At 43.4% G+C, this 16,174-nt stretch overlaps 1 protein-coding gene across 2 annotated transcripts in view; it reads left to right on the plus strand.

The window, feature by feature from the left end:
- The window catches only part of TMTC1 (transmembrane O-mannosyltransferase targeting cadherins 1), a 151,033-nt gene that overhangs the window by 48,835 nt on the left and 86,024 nt on the right, over positions 1 to 16,174 (plus strand). For both annotated transcript variants that reach the window (XM_068946578.1, XM_068946587.1), the window contains 2 exons: positions 10,033 to 10,114; positions 11,437 to 11,540. In XM_068946578.1, the coding sequence (XP_068802679.1) occupies positions 10,033 to 10,114; positions 11,437 to 11,540 (186 nt within the window). The remainder of the gene's footprint in view (positions 1 to 10,032; positions 10,115 to 11,436; positions 11,541 to 16,174) is intronic.

The following is a 16,174-nucleotide window of genomic DNA, read 5'->3' on the forward strand; positions in this document are numbered from 1 at the left end:
AAAGGATACCATCTCTGAAGAATGAACTAGTTTTCTTCTTCACTGTATTGCTAACAGGCTTGTGTCATTCATGTTTAAAAAGAACAAGCTATTTCTGAGGCTGTTAAAAATAACATACTGTTTCCTAACAAGAAAAGAGTGAGGAAGTTTTTTACCATTTATTTTGTATTTAGACATGGCTGTGACATATTTAGAGATTGCTTTATTTAATCTGACAGAAGCAAAGGGCCATGCTAGATCAAACTGTCAGATTAGGATTTTTCCGGAAAGGAAGTACCTTTTTCCTGAAATATTTAACATTGACATCCAGTAAACTGCTTTTTAAATAGCGGGTACGTGGGTTTCATTTTGATGGAAACATTTGTGGAAAACGGGCCGAGCTTCAGTTTTAAGACAGCGCAACCGAATTTAGTGTCTCCGCCACCAGTACTTTTGACAGTAAGTCTGGATCAAAACCAGGGCCGCTGCTTTTCCTTCCCGTCATGTGAATTTGATAAAACTCTCAGTGTAAATGAATGGATTATATCCCTTTTAATTTAGAGAATCTTCAGGAGAATTCATGCAAGCTTTTCTGTCTTTATGAGTATTTTTTATAAGCAATCTTGCTGCTGTTGCGGTAATGCCTTGTGTACTAGCTCTTGCACAGACATGTCCGTATAATGCGAAGCTCTCCCTCTTCTCCACCTGCTCCCTGAAGACACGGCTAACATAGGTCCTTTAACCTAGCCCTGTCCTTTAGAGCTTACTGCCCCAAGGCAAAGGCAGCTAAAGGAGGAGGAGGGCAGATTGACAAGTGCGTGACTGTAATTTATTCCTGTCATTTGTTCTCACTTGTTCTCTCATTATCCCTTGCTGTTTGGTTCTAGACGTCCATAATTTGGTCGTGGACATTAAAGCTGATAACTCCCCATACGCTCTCTGCTTTATTGGCCTGAGGGTCCACAGTCCCTCTGCCCCGTCATTGCAATGTGATAACTCCTCCTCTTTCCGTACTGTTATCTTAAACTCAGAGATTCAAACTTTGCCTGGGTGGAGTTTTTTCCTTCTCCAATTGAGTGAAAAATGTGAGTTCAAGCTGAATTTGACAAGTAGTTTCAGATTACAAATAAATTATGGAAGAATTAAAGAAATCTCAAAATAAACCAATTCTAAAATAAAGCGATATTTCTTTCAGGCTATATTTACAGGGAATTAAGGTACTTTTCTGCCCTCCTGCCCCCACACTTCTTCCGAATTGTGCCAAAGCCTCCTTCTGAAACCAGCCTTTGATTTGCTGGTTTCACTTGATTTAACGGAAATGCTTGACTAAAAAAAAAAAAAAAAAAAAAAAAACCAACATTATTTGACTCTCAAAGCATTGCAAGAAGTTATCCTTTGGAGTCAACCCAAGAAGAGATGTGAAAAGCGTAATTCAGTTTGGCAAACATAATATTTTTAAAAATCAAGTATTCACCCTGGCTGAAAGGGTGGATGGCTCAGCTGTGAAAGTTCCTTTCTTCCCGTCCTGCCTCAGATCAAACGCTTCAGCTGGATCAGTAAGTTACTCATACTCTTTAAAGAGCTGTTTCAGGAACTCTGCAGCTTGGGACCAGTCGACCCTTACCCACCCCGTGTGTACTATTGGCTCCTGTCACTTTTCTTAGAGCTGATCAATGGAGAAGGTGCTGGGTCTTTTCTCCTTGAGGCAGGGGCCTCGGCTGCTCCCTGCGTTGTCTGGTAGCAGTGTGGGGGGAGAGGGGACGCATCCAGTCCTGTCTCCCGGCTGGGTGGTGGGGGAGCCCTCCCTCGCTGGATGTATTTTCTGGTGGAATATGTTCCTGCTTGCTGAATTGTCATTGCGTTCGCTGGTGGACGGTTGCCTGCGTGGTGCCACGTGTTTGTCCATGGGGAATAGTCAGACTGCTGAAATATGTTAGTGTCTTTTTTGTGCTATTCTTTGTGCTGTTTTTTCCGTCCTCAGTCGATCTTTTTTGGGACTTGATTTGAATCCTGGACAGTTCACTGTTGTTAGAAGTTGTCTGTATTATTTCCTGCTTTGAGATGTGTATCTTTGCTCTCCTGTACTAACTACAGGCGGCTCACTACAGAGGAAGTGCAGATCTCATGGCTGTTGATTTCGGCACTCTTCCTCTGACATACTTTACTGATGAAGGGCATTTCTTTCTCCTCTTCTGTCCTGTTGAAAATTTTTGCCATTTCTCTATATATGTTTTTTTAAATTTGCTGACTGGGTTCCCAGGCAAAGACAGCAGCAAAAAGCTAGGGCCCTATTACCTAATTATCTAATATGTAATTTTAAGTCACCGCAGTTCACTCTTGTAAATATGTAGAATATTTGGACCAAAGTTTGTATTTACTGACATGAAACATTTTATGGAGAGCATCAAAGTGATGCAGCAGCTCTCCACATCTTTTAGGATTTGGTTTTTTTGGGGGGTAAATGTTTACTGTGCCACTTGCTTCACAGGGACACCTAAATAATTTCCAGTCAGAATAACAGAGCCTTGTGCATGACTGGCGGATAACCTCCTCCGCTGTTGACATAAAAGCTAGCAAGCAAGCTAGTTGTTTGCGATTAGAGAACCTATTTTGGAAACCTCACAGACCACAAGCTCCCTGCCAGGGCACAGCGAGCCTGCGAGCTCCTGGGAAACCCTCTGCAGTCCCCTTGCCAAGCCTGGATCTCGCAGAGACTGAGGTTGGCCCGTGAGCGCTCCGCTGCTTTTGGAGGAAGGCTGTATTCGAGGACTGCCAGCTCTCTTTTCTATGCAAAGACACAAAGGCAGTTGGTCTGTAGGAGTCCTGGGTATTCTCTGTGTTTTGGGGCCCATCTGCTCGTGCTAGATTGGTGAGGCGAACGCACAGCTGCTTTCTTAAGCTCAGACACACTGGGGAAGGCAGACTGCTTCCTGCCTCCAGCACCACAGTTCAGCTCCTAAGTGCTCACTGGGGACACGAGCGAATTGAGCTCCAGTGGCAGCAGATTTCTTGGATACCGCTGCTGGATCTTTGGCAGCAAGAGATGTCTGACTATCTCCCTGTATCTCCATCTTTCTCTTCCTTTCTCTCCAGTCCTAGCTTCTCTTTACTCCTGTCCCTATTTTCGTAGTGCCTGCCATCCCTTCCTCCCCTCTTTTCCCCTCTCTTCCTCATAATACGTATTCCTGTAGCCTCTTCTCCAGCCATAAGTTTGCAGCCCTCTGCGGTCTGAGCAAATGATTTCCTCCAGGCTGGTTACGAGTACTGCAGGAGAGAGTGTCTCCTATCTCTTGCTTTGCCAGGAGCCATTGCAAGGACAGTTTGATGCTGTTCCTGCAAACATCTGCTAGATCCTGCTAGAGATCTTGGAGAAGTGATACAAATGCTCAGTGAGCAGCGCAAATGGAGATTTTTCCCCAGTGGCATGTACTGTGCCTGAGAGTGGAGTGAGCTGTCACTCCATGGAAGGAGCAACAGCGTATCTCTGCGGTCCTGCTGCTGAATTTCAAGTCCCTGCTCCAAAATGTGGAACCACTGAAGTTTTCGCAACAAATTGGTTGCAAGACTCTGTTAATATGAGCAATACAATAATTTTCTCCCTAACTGCTTTTTCAGAAACAGCCTAATTGTTTTAGCTGAGACTTTCAAGGCAAAAAATAAATTCAGCTTGACACAAACTCCTGGAATGGAAAACTTTCAGCCTGAACGAATTGTCAAAAAGAAACAAGCTCCTTGTCAACAGAACAAGTAGCTGAAAACATGGGCTTATAACAGAATGTGAGGAGCAGCCAAAGCCTAGGCATTGCTATCAGTGTTGTGTCTAATGCAGTTATGTGAAATATCTCTGCACAAGCCCTTAACTGCTGTAGGACAGGGAATCACCAGCCTCATGTGGATTTCAATGCCTCAGGTATGAGTGATGCAGAGGAAATAAAATGGCCGAAATCGATGAAAGCTTTAAATTGCAAGCGCTGTGCTTTGGTTTCCTGAGATCTGGCGGAAGGTGGCCATGCTTTGATGAGGTCTTATTTTTCCTGTTAGCGCTGCTCCACCTTGTCTGCTCGTCGCGTCGGTGGAATGTCTGGTATGAAGGGAAGCCCTTTTTCATCTTCTTGGTCACGTCTTTGATCCGTTAAGGGTATTCTGTTAGTTCTTTTTGTTCTTCCTCTCCCCCTCTCTTTCTCTCTCTTTCTTCCCATTCCCTGACCCTCTCCCTCTCCCTCTTCCTCTCCCTGTTCCATCCAGTTGCTCTCCCTTCTGCTTACACCCCGCAGAGAAAAAGGTACGTATTGCCTAAAAGAATATAAAATGGCCACCAGCGGAATCTCCTTTCTGCTGCATATGCCGACATAGTTACCCCCTGCTCCGCTATCCCTGAGAATCCTGTAGAAGGCCACAACGCAAAACCTGTGGTCACATCTGAAAATGTGTGGGAAACGTACAGGCCAATCAATAGCAGTGCAAACGATTTAAAACGCTTGTGATTTTTGTAAAATCTTTCCATCGCCCTTTAAAGCGTCACTAGTGCAGCTTTCTGTTTGCGTGTGTTTGTGCATGTGTGTCTGCGTGGGTAGCAGTGGCTGGGGTTTAAGGCTCTCCAGAGAGATCAGGAGCAAGGATACCACACATATGCTGCAGGGAATGTCAAGGCTACTCATAAAGAGGAAAGCAGGAGGGCTTTTCTTTCTTCTCACTTGCAGAGGCTGTAGCTATGACTGATATTTTATTTCCCTGCGTTGTCAGATATTTTAAGCAAGTTAAAAATCCAGATATGTCTGGAATACGTTGCTTTTTCTTCTTTTCCTTCAGTTGTTTTACTCTGTGATAGATTTCAGCTCCTGTTTTCTTCCTGGCGTGTCACATACACTTGCCCCTTGATAGTCGTCCTCAAGGACGAATAAGGTGAAAAGATACTTATCCAATATAAGATGTAACTGGCTGGAAAGATTATGAGGAAGGCATTTGTAAGTAGAAAAAGTAAGGATGTTGTCCACAGACAAAATGTGGCTCCGGTAAAAATTTTGCATTCCCAAAAGGGGAGTCTGCCTAACTGCTTTGGAATTAGATGCATCTCTAACCATGATCTAACATTTTGATGTTGACCTGGAACAGCACTTTGCAGGTTTAAAAATGTCTTGATTAGAGGTCTCTTTCTTACTGCCATTGATCATTGAGAATAAACTAAACTTTATTTTAAACTCATCCTTTTAATGTTTTCCTTAATATTAGGGTTTGAAAATGTTATTTTCAAACACAGACGTTTGCTTGGAGTTGGATCTGTTTCCTGAGAAGCCTACCATGAGGATATAAATGGGAGCAATGATCTTCTCACAGGAGAGCAACCTGGGCAAAGCAAGCTCTTGAAACACCCAAGCTTGTTCTACTGCGTGCTCACCTTCGTCTTCTAGATGTCCTCGATGGGGGAGCATCCATCTTAGGTGTTTGCTTGCTTTCCTTGAGAAAGCTGTCAAAGAGAACAGGAAAGCGAGTTCACGCTTTGTACCAAAACTGAGTCTGCTACAGTGTGGGATAAATGTGCTGCTGATACCCGTTTGGGATAGCTTACGAAGGCATGGCAATTAGCTGCAGCTGAGGAGCTGTCCTGTTCTTTGCTGTAAACTCGAGATGCCTTTGACGTTGAAGGCAAATTAAAAAAGCTGTCTGCTCCTTAGAGAAGTTTGTTTTGATTAACACAAAGTCCATCTGGTACCAGCAAAGTTTACATTCCTGTAAACTGCACGGTATTGAGTTTTACTAGGCCACCTACCCTGCTGTCTTCAATTATAACATCTCCGAATGCTCTGATGATGTAATTGATTTCAGGATGAGCTGTGCTTTTCAGGAAGCCAAAGCTGCCAAATATCTGTCTTGGCCTCTGTTTGAACTGTATGAGAGCAATCCCTGCATTATTAAGCATTTCTTAGATTTATTGTTTGTTGTGATTCTGGTTGCTTTAGGGAGTATTCCTGAAAGGCTTTTAAAAGATAGCAAGTAGCGAATTACACGCTGTTTCACTTTGTGGGGAAGGTGGAGCCGCTGTCCAAATGTGCTCTTTTCACACTCGTTTAGCAAACCTGGCAATCTGCATTTCCTGCTCTCATTTTATCTTTCCATTACGAAAATCTGTGAGACCCCCACATCTTGAAATGTTCACCTTGGTTTATGCCCTGGAGGTAGTGTTTTGCTGCGTGGAGCTACTGTCAATACCATTTTCTTACATATGTCCCGTGCCCGTTCTCATGTGGGAATGTGCATGTTTTGGCTGGAGGAGCCACATTACGATGATCGGGGTGGAGCAAGTGACAGGGAGGGGATCCTGTTAACAGCGGGATGTTTGGCAGCCTTGTGTGGCTTGCATACGCGCAGAAACCTGACCTGTCAATGCCTTTTATAAAAGGCAGCTGTTTTAAACAGGTATAAAACAGTACAACTTTTGTAATAGTAATTTCTTCGATTATCCTAGGTAAAGTACAAAATAAAGGGGTTTGTTGCCTGGTTTTGTTTTTAAGGTGGCCTGAGCAAAGTTCAACCCCGTTTTGGATGCGTTTGCGAGCTGTAATTTTACGTGTATATGTTGCACTCATGGAGTATCACTGACATTAAGCAAAATTCCTCTTCCAGGTGCCATTTGCAGTTCCTTTGAATTTAATACCTTAACTACATATCGTTCTGTGCCTCAGCAAACATAAGAAAAATATGTTCCTAGTTACCTTTCCTGAACCAAGTAGTAGCCTCCATAAGGTACTCGGGAATACCGCATGGTTCTTGTTGAAACAATACTTTGATCCACTGAGTGTAACCTGCGTGTTTATGCTGCTCATGTAGATAGCTGGATTACAAGCAGTAAGCAATGTTATCTTGCATGATTTCCAGATAAACTTCTTAACAACAGCTTCCTTAAGATGGAAAACTTTTGCTTCTTGATTGAACGGCTATGGAAAGAAACATTTCTTGACTGAAGCTGCCAAGTAGTAAAAGCATTCGGAGAAAGGATCAGAAAGTACAGGGCTTGCTTCACCCATTCCCAGTTATCCTTCTCTTCCATTCTGGTGCCTCCGTGCTTGCTGCTGATCTTTCTTCAGCACAGAGCAGTGATTTGCAATGGGCGAGGGGGTTGTTTTGGTTTTTTTTTTCTCCCCTCTTCTCTCTTAGATGTGTTACCACTACACAACTTAAAACTGTGAGGGACCAGTTAGGATTTTGAAATTAACTTTGACATGTAGATTAACTGATGCCTTGAACTGTGTCTGGTAACATGCATAGTGCTGTACTTGCTGCAAGGAAGGTGTGAAAGTTGCTGCAAGCATTTCAGTTATTCCTAGGCAGACCAAAAAAAGTCAAAATTAGAATGCGTAAAGAGGAAGCTTTCCTGCACTGTACTGCCAAGCATGAAAGAACAACTACCACCTTCCATTTACATTTATTTTCTGTCTTTAATTTTCTCCTCAGGCCAGGCTTGATGGTGAACAAAGAGACGGTAATGGTGAGGGTTCCTGGTTGGCAGTCTTTAGATCTGGATCAGGGTCCTGTTTTACAAGCCCTGAAGCACGGAAGCAGTTTCCTGAGTATCAGCAGTCTAAAATGAAGCTTAGCCTTCCTCACTGAATTGCTTCCTCTTCAAATAGTGTATTGTTTCTAGTAGTTGTTCCGGCTGGAGCATCTTTGATGCAAATTGGGAAACTTTTATCTGTTCAATGCTAGGTAATCTCTACCAGGGACATGCAAAGTGGCGTCTGCCTATCCCCCCATCCCTACAGTAGCTTCCCAGGGGCTTATAAGTTGCGTGAATGTGGGTGGCTGTTCTGGAGAGTGGCAAAAGACACGGCCTCAAGGTGATGGCAGCCTTGTAAGTTTTTTACTGGTTCAAGGCATAGAGGTAATACAGTTTCTCAAGGGCAAAGCTGCCAGAACTTCTTAACATTGGTGAAAGTGTTCTTCTTTCTCTAAATGAAGTCTTGGAAAAAGCTGAACTGTTTTAGCTCCCCCATCTCTCCCCCTCCCGCTCCCCCAATAATTCCACCTAAAGCAACTATTTGTAATGGAAATTTTCTGCCCAAAGTGTTACAGTTTGTCAAAACTACAAGCAAGTGAAAACAGGTTCCTTGTAACAAAGAGAGTCAGGCAACATGAATAACAGAGGGCAGCCCCCTCGCCTCCACCCATAAAAATATAAACAAAATGCAACCTAACACTTCTGTTCTTATTAAAATTCACAAGGGGATTGGGTTTCATAAATGTTCCAATAGGGAACAAAAGATCAGGGTTTGATCCAAACGCTATTAAAGTCGCTGAGAGTCTTTCCCTTTGGCTCCAGCAGCTTTTGGAGCAGGGCCATGGTGAATGCTTGAAGGCCAACCTGACCTTTCATGGAGAGTGAAAACTTAGTTTCATCTCACTTGTACTTGCTGGAGCCTGATTAAAATCAGTGGGAGCTCAAAAACTTTGCACTTTGCAGAGTTCAGCCCTTGAAGACTAGTCTGACATTTAAGTTAGATTCTGTGCTTAAATGTCAACATTTGTAAATAAGTAGGCACCAAAGACCTAAGGTCATTCGGCTTTCTTTACAATATATGGTTTGGTTACTGAGTTTTAGGCACAACACTTACAAGTTTTCTGAAAGGCGATTATTTTCTAGAGAGCACCCAGATGCACTTCTTGTTAAATTCTAACTCTGTTTCACTCTGGCTTTGCCACTACTGCTTCTGTCTACATTGTAATCTCTTCTCCATCTTTTCATGGTGACCAGGATTGCAAACTTCCTACTATAGAAATTTTGAACAGAAGGCCAAATACAAAGGATTCTTGGCAACGTTAGGAGGTGTTGCAATCTTGTTTTTTCTAAAGACTTAAGGGTAAAAGTGGTCAGATGATAGACTGTACTGAGGAATTTGGAGAGGAAGTAAGATATATTTTATATGCTAGATGTTTAGGGAGAAACGTATGACTCTCTCATGCTTGGAGAGCTAACTTGTTTGCAGGTTATTGTGATTCATCCTGTAGTTTTTGTAAATCATATAAATAGACAGGTGACTTTTACTGGTTGTATGTTACACAGAGGAACCTACAAATATTTCAGTTCTACATTTATTTTGTTTACTTGTTGCTTATAACTTCTTGAAATTATTTGTCAATTTTTCAACAGTTATCTAGTTTCTCACAGCTTAAAATATTTTCTCTCTACTTTCTTGTCATCTTGTTATCTTTTTCTATATTTACTTCTTTATTTTTGTGTGTTATCACTTGTTTTACAATGAGAAAAAACTGCAAGGTTCTACCAAAGTGAAATTATGATTGAATTAATGTCAAAGGAATGGTACCATTTGTTGTATTAAAAAAGCTCATTAGCATTTGGGAAGTGCTTTTACCTTACATTAAACTCTATCTACAGCCAAAACTACGTATTTAAAAATTATTTTAATTTTACTCATTGAGAAACAGGACGATTTTCACGAATGCTTTTAGAGCAATAAGCTACCTGTGTGTCTGACTTATTGCCATTAATTATCGTAACACTCTGTCGGTTGACTTGTAATGGAACTTACGTGTATAGAATATACTTTTAGGAAAAAATGCTTAAAATAAGTTCAGTTCTGCTAGACAGTTCTTTCCTTCTCTAGAGACTGAGTAGAGAGCTGGGAACAAGGAGTTTTTGCATTTTAATCATGGCCTGAAATTGAATTGCTCTGTTTGTGTGACCTTTTAAAAACGTGTCTCAATATATTCTTCTGGGAGATTGGAGACAGCAACCTTACTGAGACACACATGGGGTTTTATAAGGATTAAGAAGTTAATTGATGATTTAAAAAAACATTCGGGGGGGGGGAAACTGCAATGTATTGTGGTATATATTATTTGAAATGTTCTCAATATTTTACATGCATAATTAAGTCACATGGGAAGCGCTTTGAAGAATAAAAGTGGTAATCATTTATTATGGGAGCAAGTTAGTTTAGAGTGGTTAAAGCAAAGCATAGGCAATTTTTTTTTTCCAGTTTGAAAAATGAATTATTGTCCCAAAGTATTTCAATAAATATTTGTTTCCTTATATTTCAGCTACCTGACTGCAAATAACAACCAGAATTTCTTGTATATTGCAAGGCCATTTTTAAAGAGAGCTGCTTTGGTAATAAGCTATGTAAGTATGAATAGAGTTGACCATGTATTTGTGTGCATGTGGCTAGAATGAGCATTGTCTGGTTGGATCCCACAAGAGACAGAAAGCTGAGATGGTAGGCCTTAACGCACAGTTAGTCTTGCGAAGTAGTCTAGAAAATTTCAGCTGGACAGAAAGACAAGAATATTGCTGTGTTGTGTTTTCAGTTCAAATCTTCTTGTAATTTATTAGAGGAGGTCATTACAACCTTATAATCATCTGCAAGTATTTCCTGCCCTAAATATGGAGGGAATCTGTAGCATTGAGCTGACTGGCAAATATTGATTTTTCAATGGTATGCTGCTAGTTTCAAAGCAGGGCTCAGTAAGAGTCACAAGGAAAGCTCTGCCTTCAAATACCTGGTGCTTGAGGCAGTCAGAGCAGGGCTTCACAAATTGCAGGAGGAGAAACCAGACACCAGCAGGAGCCTGCTGGGGGTGCAGCTCCCTGTGGTCCTCTGTAGGCCAGATCCTGTTGCTCATCTTGCGATGACTTGCGTTTCCCAGGCAGGTGGTGAAGTGCCAACCAGCAGAAGTCCTTCCGGAGCCTAGGGTTGCTCTGTACGAGGAAGATCAGGGGAGCTTGTTCTTAGACCTATGCCAACATCAGGGAGTAATGGTGGTTTTTAAGATATCAGTCCTGTTTTTCCCTCTGTATTTAGGTAGAGGTTGATGGCAAAACCTCATAGTCAGAGCCACAACAGGGTGACAGATTTGTCCTGCTTGTGCTGTGGGTAGCCTTGATGTGCTCATTCCTGTCAGTAAGGTGCACAGGAACGGGGTGGGGACAAGTATAGCATGCTGTCTGCGTTGAGAACTGGGATGTTCATCACCTGAATACTCGTAGTCTTCTAGATGATGTTGGTTAGACTAGCACAGTCATCTGCCACGGAGGGTTTTGTTCCAAAGCTGTCCTGAGCTCTGTGCCATAGCGCAGTGCATATGGAGGTGGCTAATGGGGTGGAAACGGGGGCAGCGGTGATGGGGACTGTGTAGGCCTGGAAAGTCAGGGGTAGGCTCTTCTTCCCTGGGCAGCCCACCTGGCCTCCTGCCCGTGTGAGCCCTGGGCACTGCCCCTTCCCTTTCCTGGCAGCCTTGGAGAGTCAGGAAGATAAACGAGGACCTCGAGGTTGAATTTTGCCACCTGAACCCTTTGCTTAGGGTTGCAAAATTGAATTTTGACTAAACTGCTAGCTGACTTGCTTCTGAGCATACAGTAAAACTAAGAGAGCTATAAAAAATATATTTGCTGGAGGCCTTAGTTCTTCAGTAGCATATTACTAAACTAGATGTTCTTCTTTGAAGGTGATTCTCGTTTTGTATTTTCGCCTCTGGATAATGGGAGGATCCATGCCAATGTTTTCAGAACAGGACAATCCAGCTTCATTCTCACCGTATTTACTGACAAGGTACAACGCCACTAATCAAAAAATCTTTTCAAAAGTGTAGTCTCAACATTATTTTTTTCCTAAAGTGTTTTACAGATGGCAAATGAGAACTTGTTTTGTTGTGTTAACGTAATTGCTTCTTATTGCTCTGTCTAGAATAGAAAACAATCAGCATTATTTGAACCCCAAAGCATGCTTCAGTCCCTGTAGAATGATGTTACATATGCTTGCTTACTGAAAGCTGTGGTTTTATTTTTATGCAATGCCCAAAACATATAATTTAATTGTCTGAGCACAGGACAAGAAAGCCCAGTGACTAAGCCTACTCCCAAACTTTAAAACTGACTGCTCCTGAGATATGAGACACGAGCGTTCAGTCTTTGCTTCAGATGAAGTTTGTATAAGAAGGGGGTGACCATGCCTGTTAGTGCAATATTGATGGCTAATTAGTACTCTGAAGGTGGAAGGCAAGAACCAAGGAGCACATATTGCTGACGTAGTACTACACAGTTCTAGCTGAGAGCAGGATGGGCGGCCGGGGATTAATTAAAAATGTCAAATTTGAAATTTGCGTTAGCAGATTTTCATTTTGTTATTTTATCAGTAAATTTTTTTAAAGGGAGTGAAAGAGTTGTTTAAGTAAGTCCTGCAAAAATGATTTTTCCTTGCCTGGTATGCAGTTTATGGTCAGGTTGATGTCACGTTCCTCAGGCTCTGCTGGGCCAGACCAGCAAGGCAGTGGTAGCTGTGATTTAGCAAGCAACACACTTCCCTCCAGGTCTAACAGGAAGAGCGCTCCAAGAGAGTGGTGGGAAGTTGATTTGCTTTTAAGACAGGGCGGGTGAATAACTGATTGTTCTGGTTTGCAACTAAAATGGGGAAAGACATTCTGGAAGTTTCTGGATGTATTTCCTGATGTCTCAATGAAAAGGGGAATAGTCCTCCTCTGTGCCACTTTCTGGCCTTGCTAGTTCCTAATTCTAGCGGTGCAATTGTGGCTGAGATGCAGTTTAAGATCAAGAAATTCTTGTTCAGCATCTGCTGCAAAACCAGACTGGATCTCTTTTGGGAGATCCTTATGATAATGTGACAGCAGCTCCTGTTACCGTCAAGGCTCAGACTGCTTTCAGGAAACATGATGTCTGATTTGAAAAGCTCTGATCTGTGCACAGCCTTTCTGGCAGAGTCATTAATACTGGGGTCCTTGTGGCACAGCGTGAAGGATTTACTGCTGTCCATTTTGGACATATTTATGCTAAGACCAGGGTCATCAAGTTATAAATGATCCTGGGCTGATTCCAGTTACTTCTTCTATCGCTGCAAATGTCTTCATGTATTTGACTTGTTACATTTTGTAATGACAGGGGAAGATTCTTAAACCCAAAAGCTAAGTCATTCTTGGGAATATGAACAGAGATTATTTTTACCATCTGCACTGTGGATTTCATAAGCCTTATGAAAGATAGGTGAGAGCACTGCTGGCTGAGCTCCTCCCTAGCCCCAGCAGTAACCTTGGTGTCACTTGTAGTCCGGCAACACCTACCTGCTCCAAACAGTCATTTCCCCTTCCCAGTGACAACCACTATTATAGCTCTGAAAGCATTCTAAGATCCCGCAGTAAGCCTAGCTCTTCCACTCCTGCCGAGCTTGATCCTAACCCTCACTTTAGCCAATTGATCCAGAAGCCTGTATCTTCCACCCAAAAAAACCCCTCCAGCAAGCCCTGATCCCAGCCATTTTATGACTTTCTAATATCCACAGTTAAATTTAGCTTGTCAATTCCTTTTCTCCTAAACTAGCACCAACCTATCATGGCTAACGGTTGGGTATGAGCCCTGACAACAGGAGCTAAAGATGAGTTTTGTTTCTGAATCCTGCAAAGGCTCCTCCTTGCTGAATACCAAAACAATAGGGTGAGGTCTGCTTTCAGGAGCAGGAATGGCTTTGCTTAGCTCAACAGCTCTTGGAAGAATTAGGGACAGAGCTGGCTGTGAGCTAGGGGAAAAGAGGCTGCAATTGTGTCAGGCAGCAGCAAGAGCAGGTGAGCTGGGCGCCAAGGATGACCCCAGCATAGGCCAGGCCCTCACTAAGAGGTGCAGTCCTACAGGGCTGAGCACAGGGGCAGAGCAAGGTGCGATGATGGGGTCCTTCAACTGCCCCTGGCATGGCAAGGTGATGAATCCGGCCCAGGGTCCATTCAGAGCATCCTGTAAGGGGATGGGGCCAAACGCAGGGCTAGTGAAAAGACTATGATTTGGGTCCAAAGCCCAGTCAGGAGCCAGGGCTGAACTCAAATGAGGCTCCTGGAGCAATGGACAATGGGTGGAGTTCCCCAGGTCCTCCTGGCTGGCCATTAAGGCCTGTTAGTGTCTTCAGGGCCCTGACAACTGTTGCCACAGTTCAGTACCTGCCACGGGTCTGGTCACTGACGTCCTGCAATAGGCCCCTGTCCTTGCCCTCTGGGCCTTTAGGACCTAGAAAGAAACAGGACCCTGAGCTCCTGTTCACCTTAACTTTTAACCCTAGTCTGCTAGCCTTCATCTTAGATCTGTGGGACCTGCAGAGTCTGCTCCATTTCTTGTTTTCCTGAACTCAGACCTTAACCCAACCGCTACCCTGAGCTGCAGCCCAAAAACCTAGAAAGAGGCCAAAACCCAGCTGTCCCAATACCATGCGTTATCCAAAGCCTGCTGTATCCGCCTGCCGGCAAATTAAGCTCGCTAAGCAATGACTTCTTTCCTGAACCCAAACACTAATCCTTGGCTTTAAAATAATCAGTGACCCACTGACTGCCTCAGAGCTAGCTATAGGCCCATCTGCGCTGGCAACATTAGTCTTCATGCTAGGCCTGCAGGATCCTTCTGCAAATGAGAAAACAAGGATCAGAGAGCTGTTCTTTATTACACTGTCTCACCAGTCTCGCAAAGCTGGGGAAGGACTCGTTCATCTATATGGATGATATCTTAGCATAAGTTTCTGGACAGCTGTGGATGGCAAATTTTTGCAAAATGTGTGGGGAGCTGGGGCTTGCAGCAGCAGGGTTAGAGCAGTGCAAGTGAGTGCTGAATCCTGTAAGGCTGTCAGTGATCCTGTGGCTGTCTCTGTGCAAACAGCCCATGATCCATCCACTGGCCATAACCCTTACCTCAGCAACAAGCCTTTTTCCTCCTCACCACCTCTCTCAAACTGTAACTTTTACCTGAGACTTTCTCTTACCATGGTCAGAGCCCAAATTACTGCTACAGAACTAACACTATGCTAGTCACTGTGGCTGTACCAGGTGTTAGCTGGAGTCAGCAAGGTTGATTGTTGTTGGCCTAGTTTTCAGGAAGGTCTGTGTGTCTGGCCAGCTGGAAAGGCAGGCTAAGGTTTAGGGCTGGTATTCAGCTTAGGTGCAAGGAAGAGGGAAGCTGAAGGAAGAAGAACCTTTTCAAACCTGATATTTCCACAGGGTGAAAATAAGACGTGTTGTTAGCTGAGTATGTTGCTTGAAGGTGGATTTGAATCTGATACAGCTTGCTGGCCTCAGAGCTGGTGAGGTTCTAGGACATCAAGGCTAGAGGAGACCTTTGATATCCAGGCTTGTGCTAGTGCGTGCAGTCGCTTACCCAGCTGGTGGTTATCCTGGCTGGCGGGGGAATTTTTGGTTATGTACCAACCTAGGAGAAGCTGCTGAGCACTGCATATTCTTCAGTCATGGGTGCTTGAAGCAGTAGGATGTGAAAAATTGGTGTGAGAGGCTCTTAGTGAGTATTGAGTCAGCAATTAGGTCAGCACTGAATGTAAAGCTAAGATGCTATTCGTAGTTTGGTTGAGGATTTAGGAGGCTGGGGGTGGAAGAGTTAAGACCTTCCTTCAAGGCTGGATGCAGTCTGGTGTCAGTGAGGGCAAATGGCTTCAAAGCTACTTGTGCTTGGAGACTGAAAGTTTCACTTTGTTGCCAGAAGGGAGGAATGCCATGAAACTGAAAGAAAGGCCATTATTGGCGAGGGGAATCTTGAGGTGGTTACTTATTCCTGAACTATCACTAAAGCCAGGGTTAGTGCTTGGGCTGCAGGGAAGTTGTTTTTCTAACTTTCCGAAGACTACACAGGGCACAAATGGGAGTTGCTATTTGCAAGTAAAAGTCTTTTTTATTTGCACTGAGCTGGAAATGTGGTTCTTGTGCATACCTTGCCAGGCTAAATGTTATGGTTTTCAACAGGGTTGAGATGTTATTACAAGATTTTGCCAAGTCTGTGAGGCTAGGAGAAAGGCTGATGACAACAAAAGGGATTAACAAAACAATAGTTTGGAAATGTGGGGTTGTCACTATGAAATGCATAAAGTTTGGACTGGAGGTTGGCATCTTGGCTGACATGGGATGAAAACAAAGAAGTACTGCTAACTCCTGTAAGGTTTCTGTGTGGACTGGTGAGGTGTTGAGGTGTGGTTTGTTTTGAGGCTGGCAAGGATTATTGGAGTATGGCTAGGATTAGGGGTAGGTCTAAGCTATGGCTGGGTTTGAAAAGGTATTGGCTAATGAAGTCAGATTTTGTCAGCCCTTATGATGCCTATAGTGTAAAGTAGATGACTGAGGGTGTGAGGGAGAGGTCTATATATCCATGACTGCATAGAGGAGGGCAGTATCGATTCACTTGGATTTTTTTTTCCAA

This window comes from Struthio camelus, chromosome 1, assembly GCF_040807025.1.
Source record: "Struthio camelus isolate bStrCam1 chromosome 1, bStrCam1.hap1, whole genome shotgun sequence".
Taxonomy (NCBI): Eukaryota; Metazoa; Chordata; class Aves; order Struthioniformes; family Struthionidae; genus Struthio; species Struthio camelus.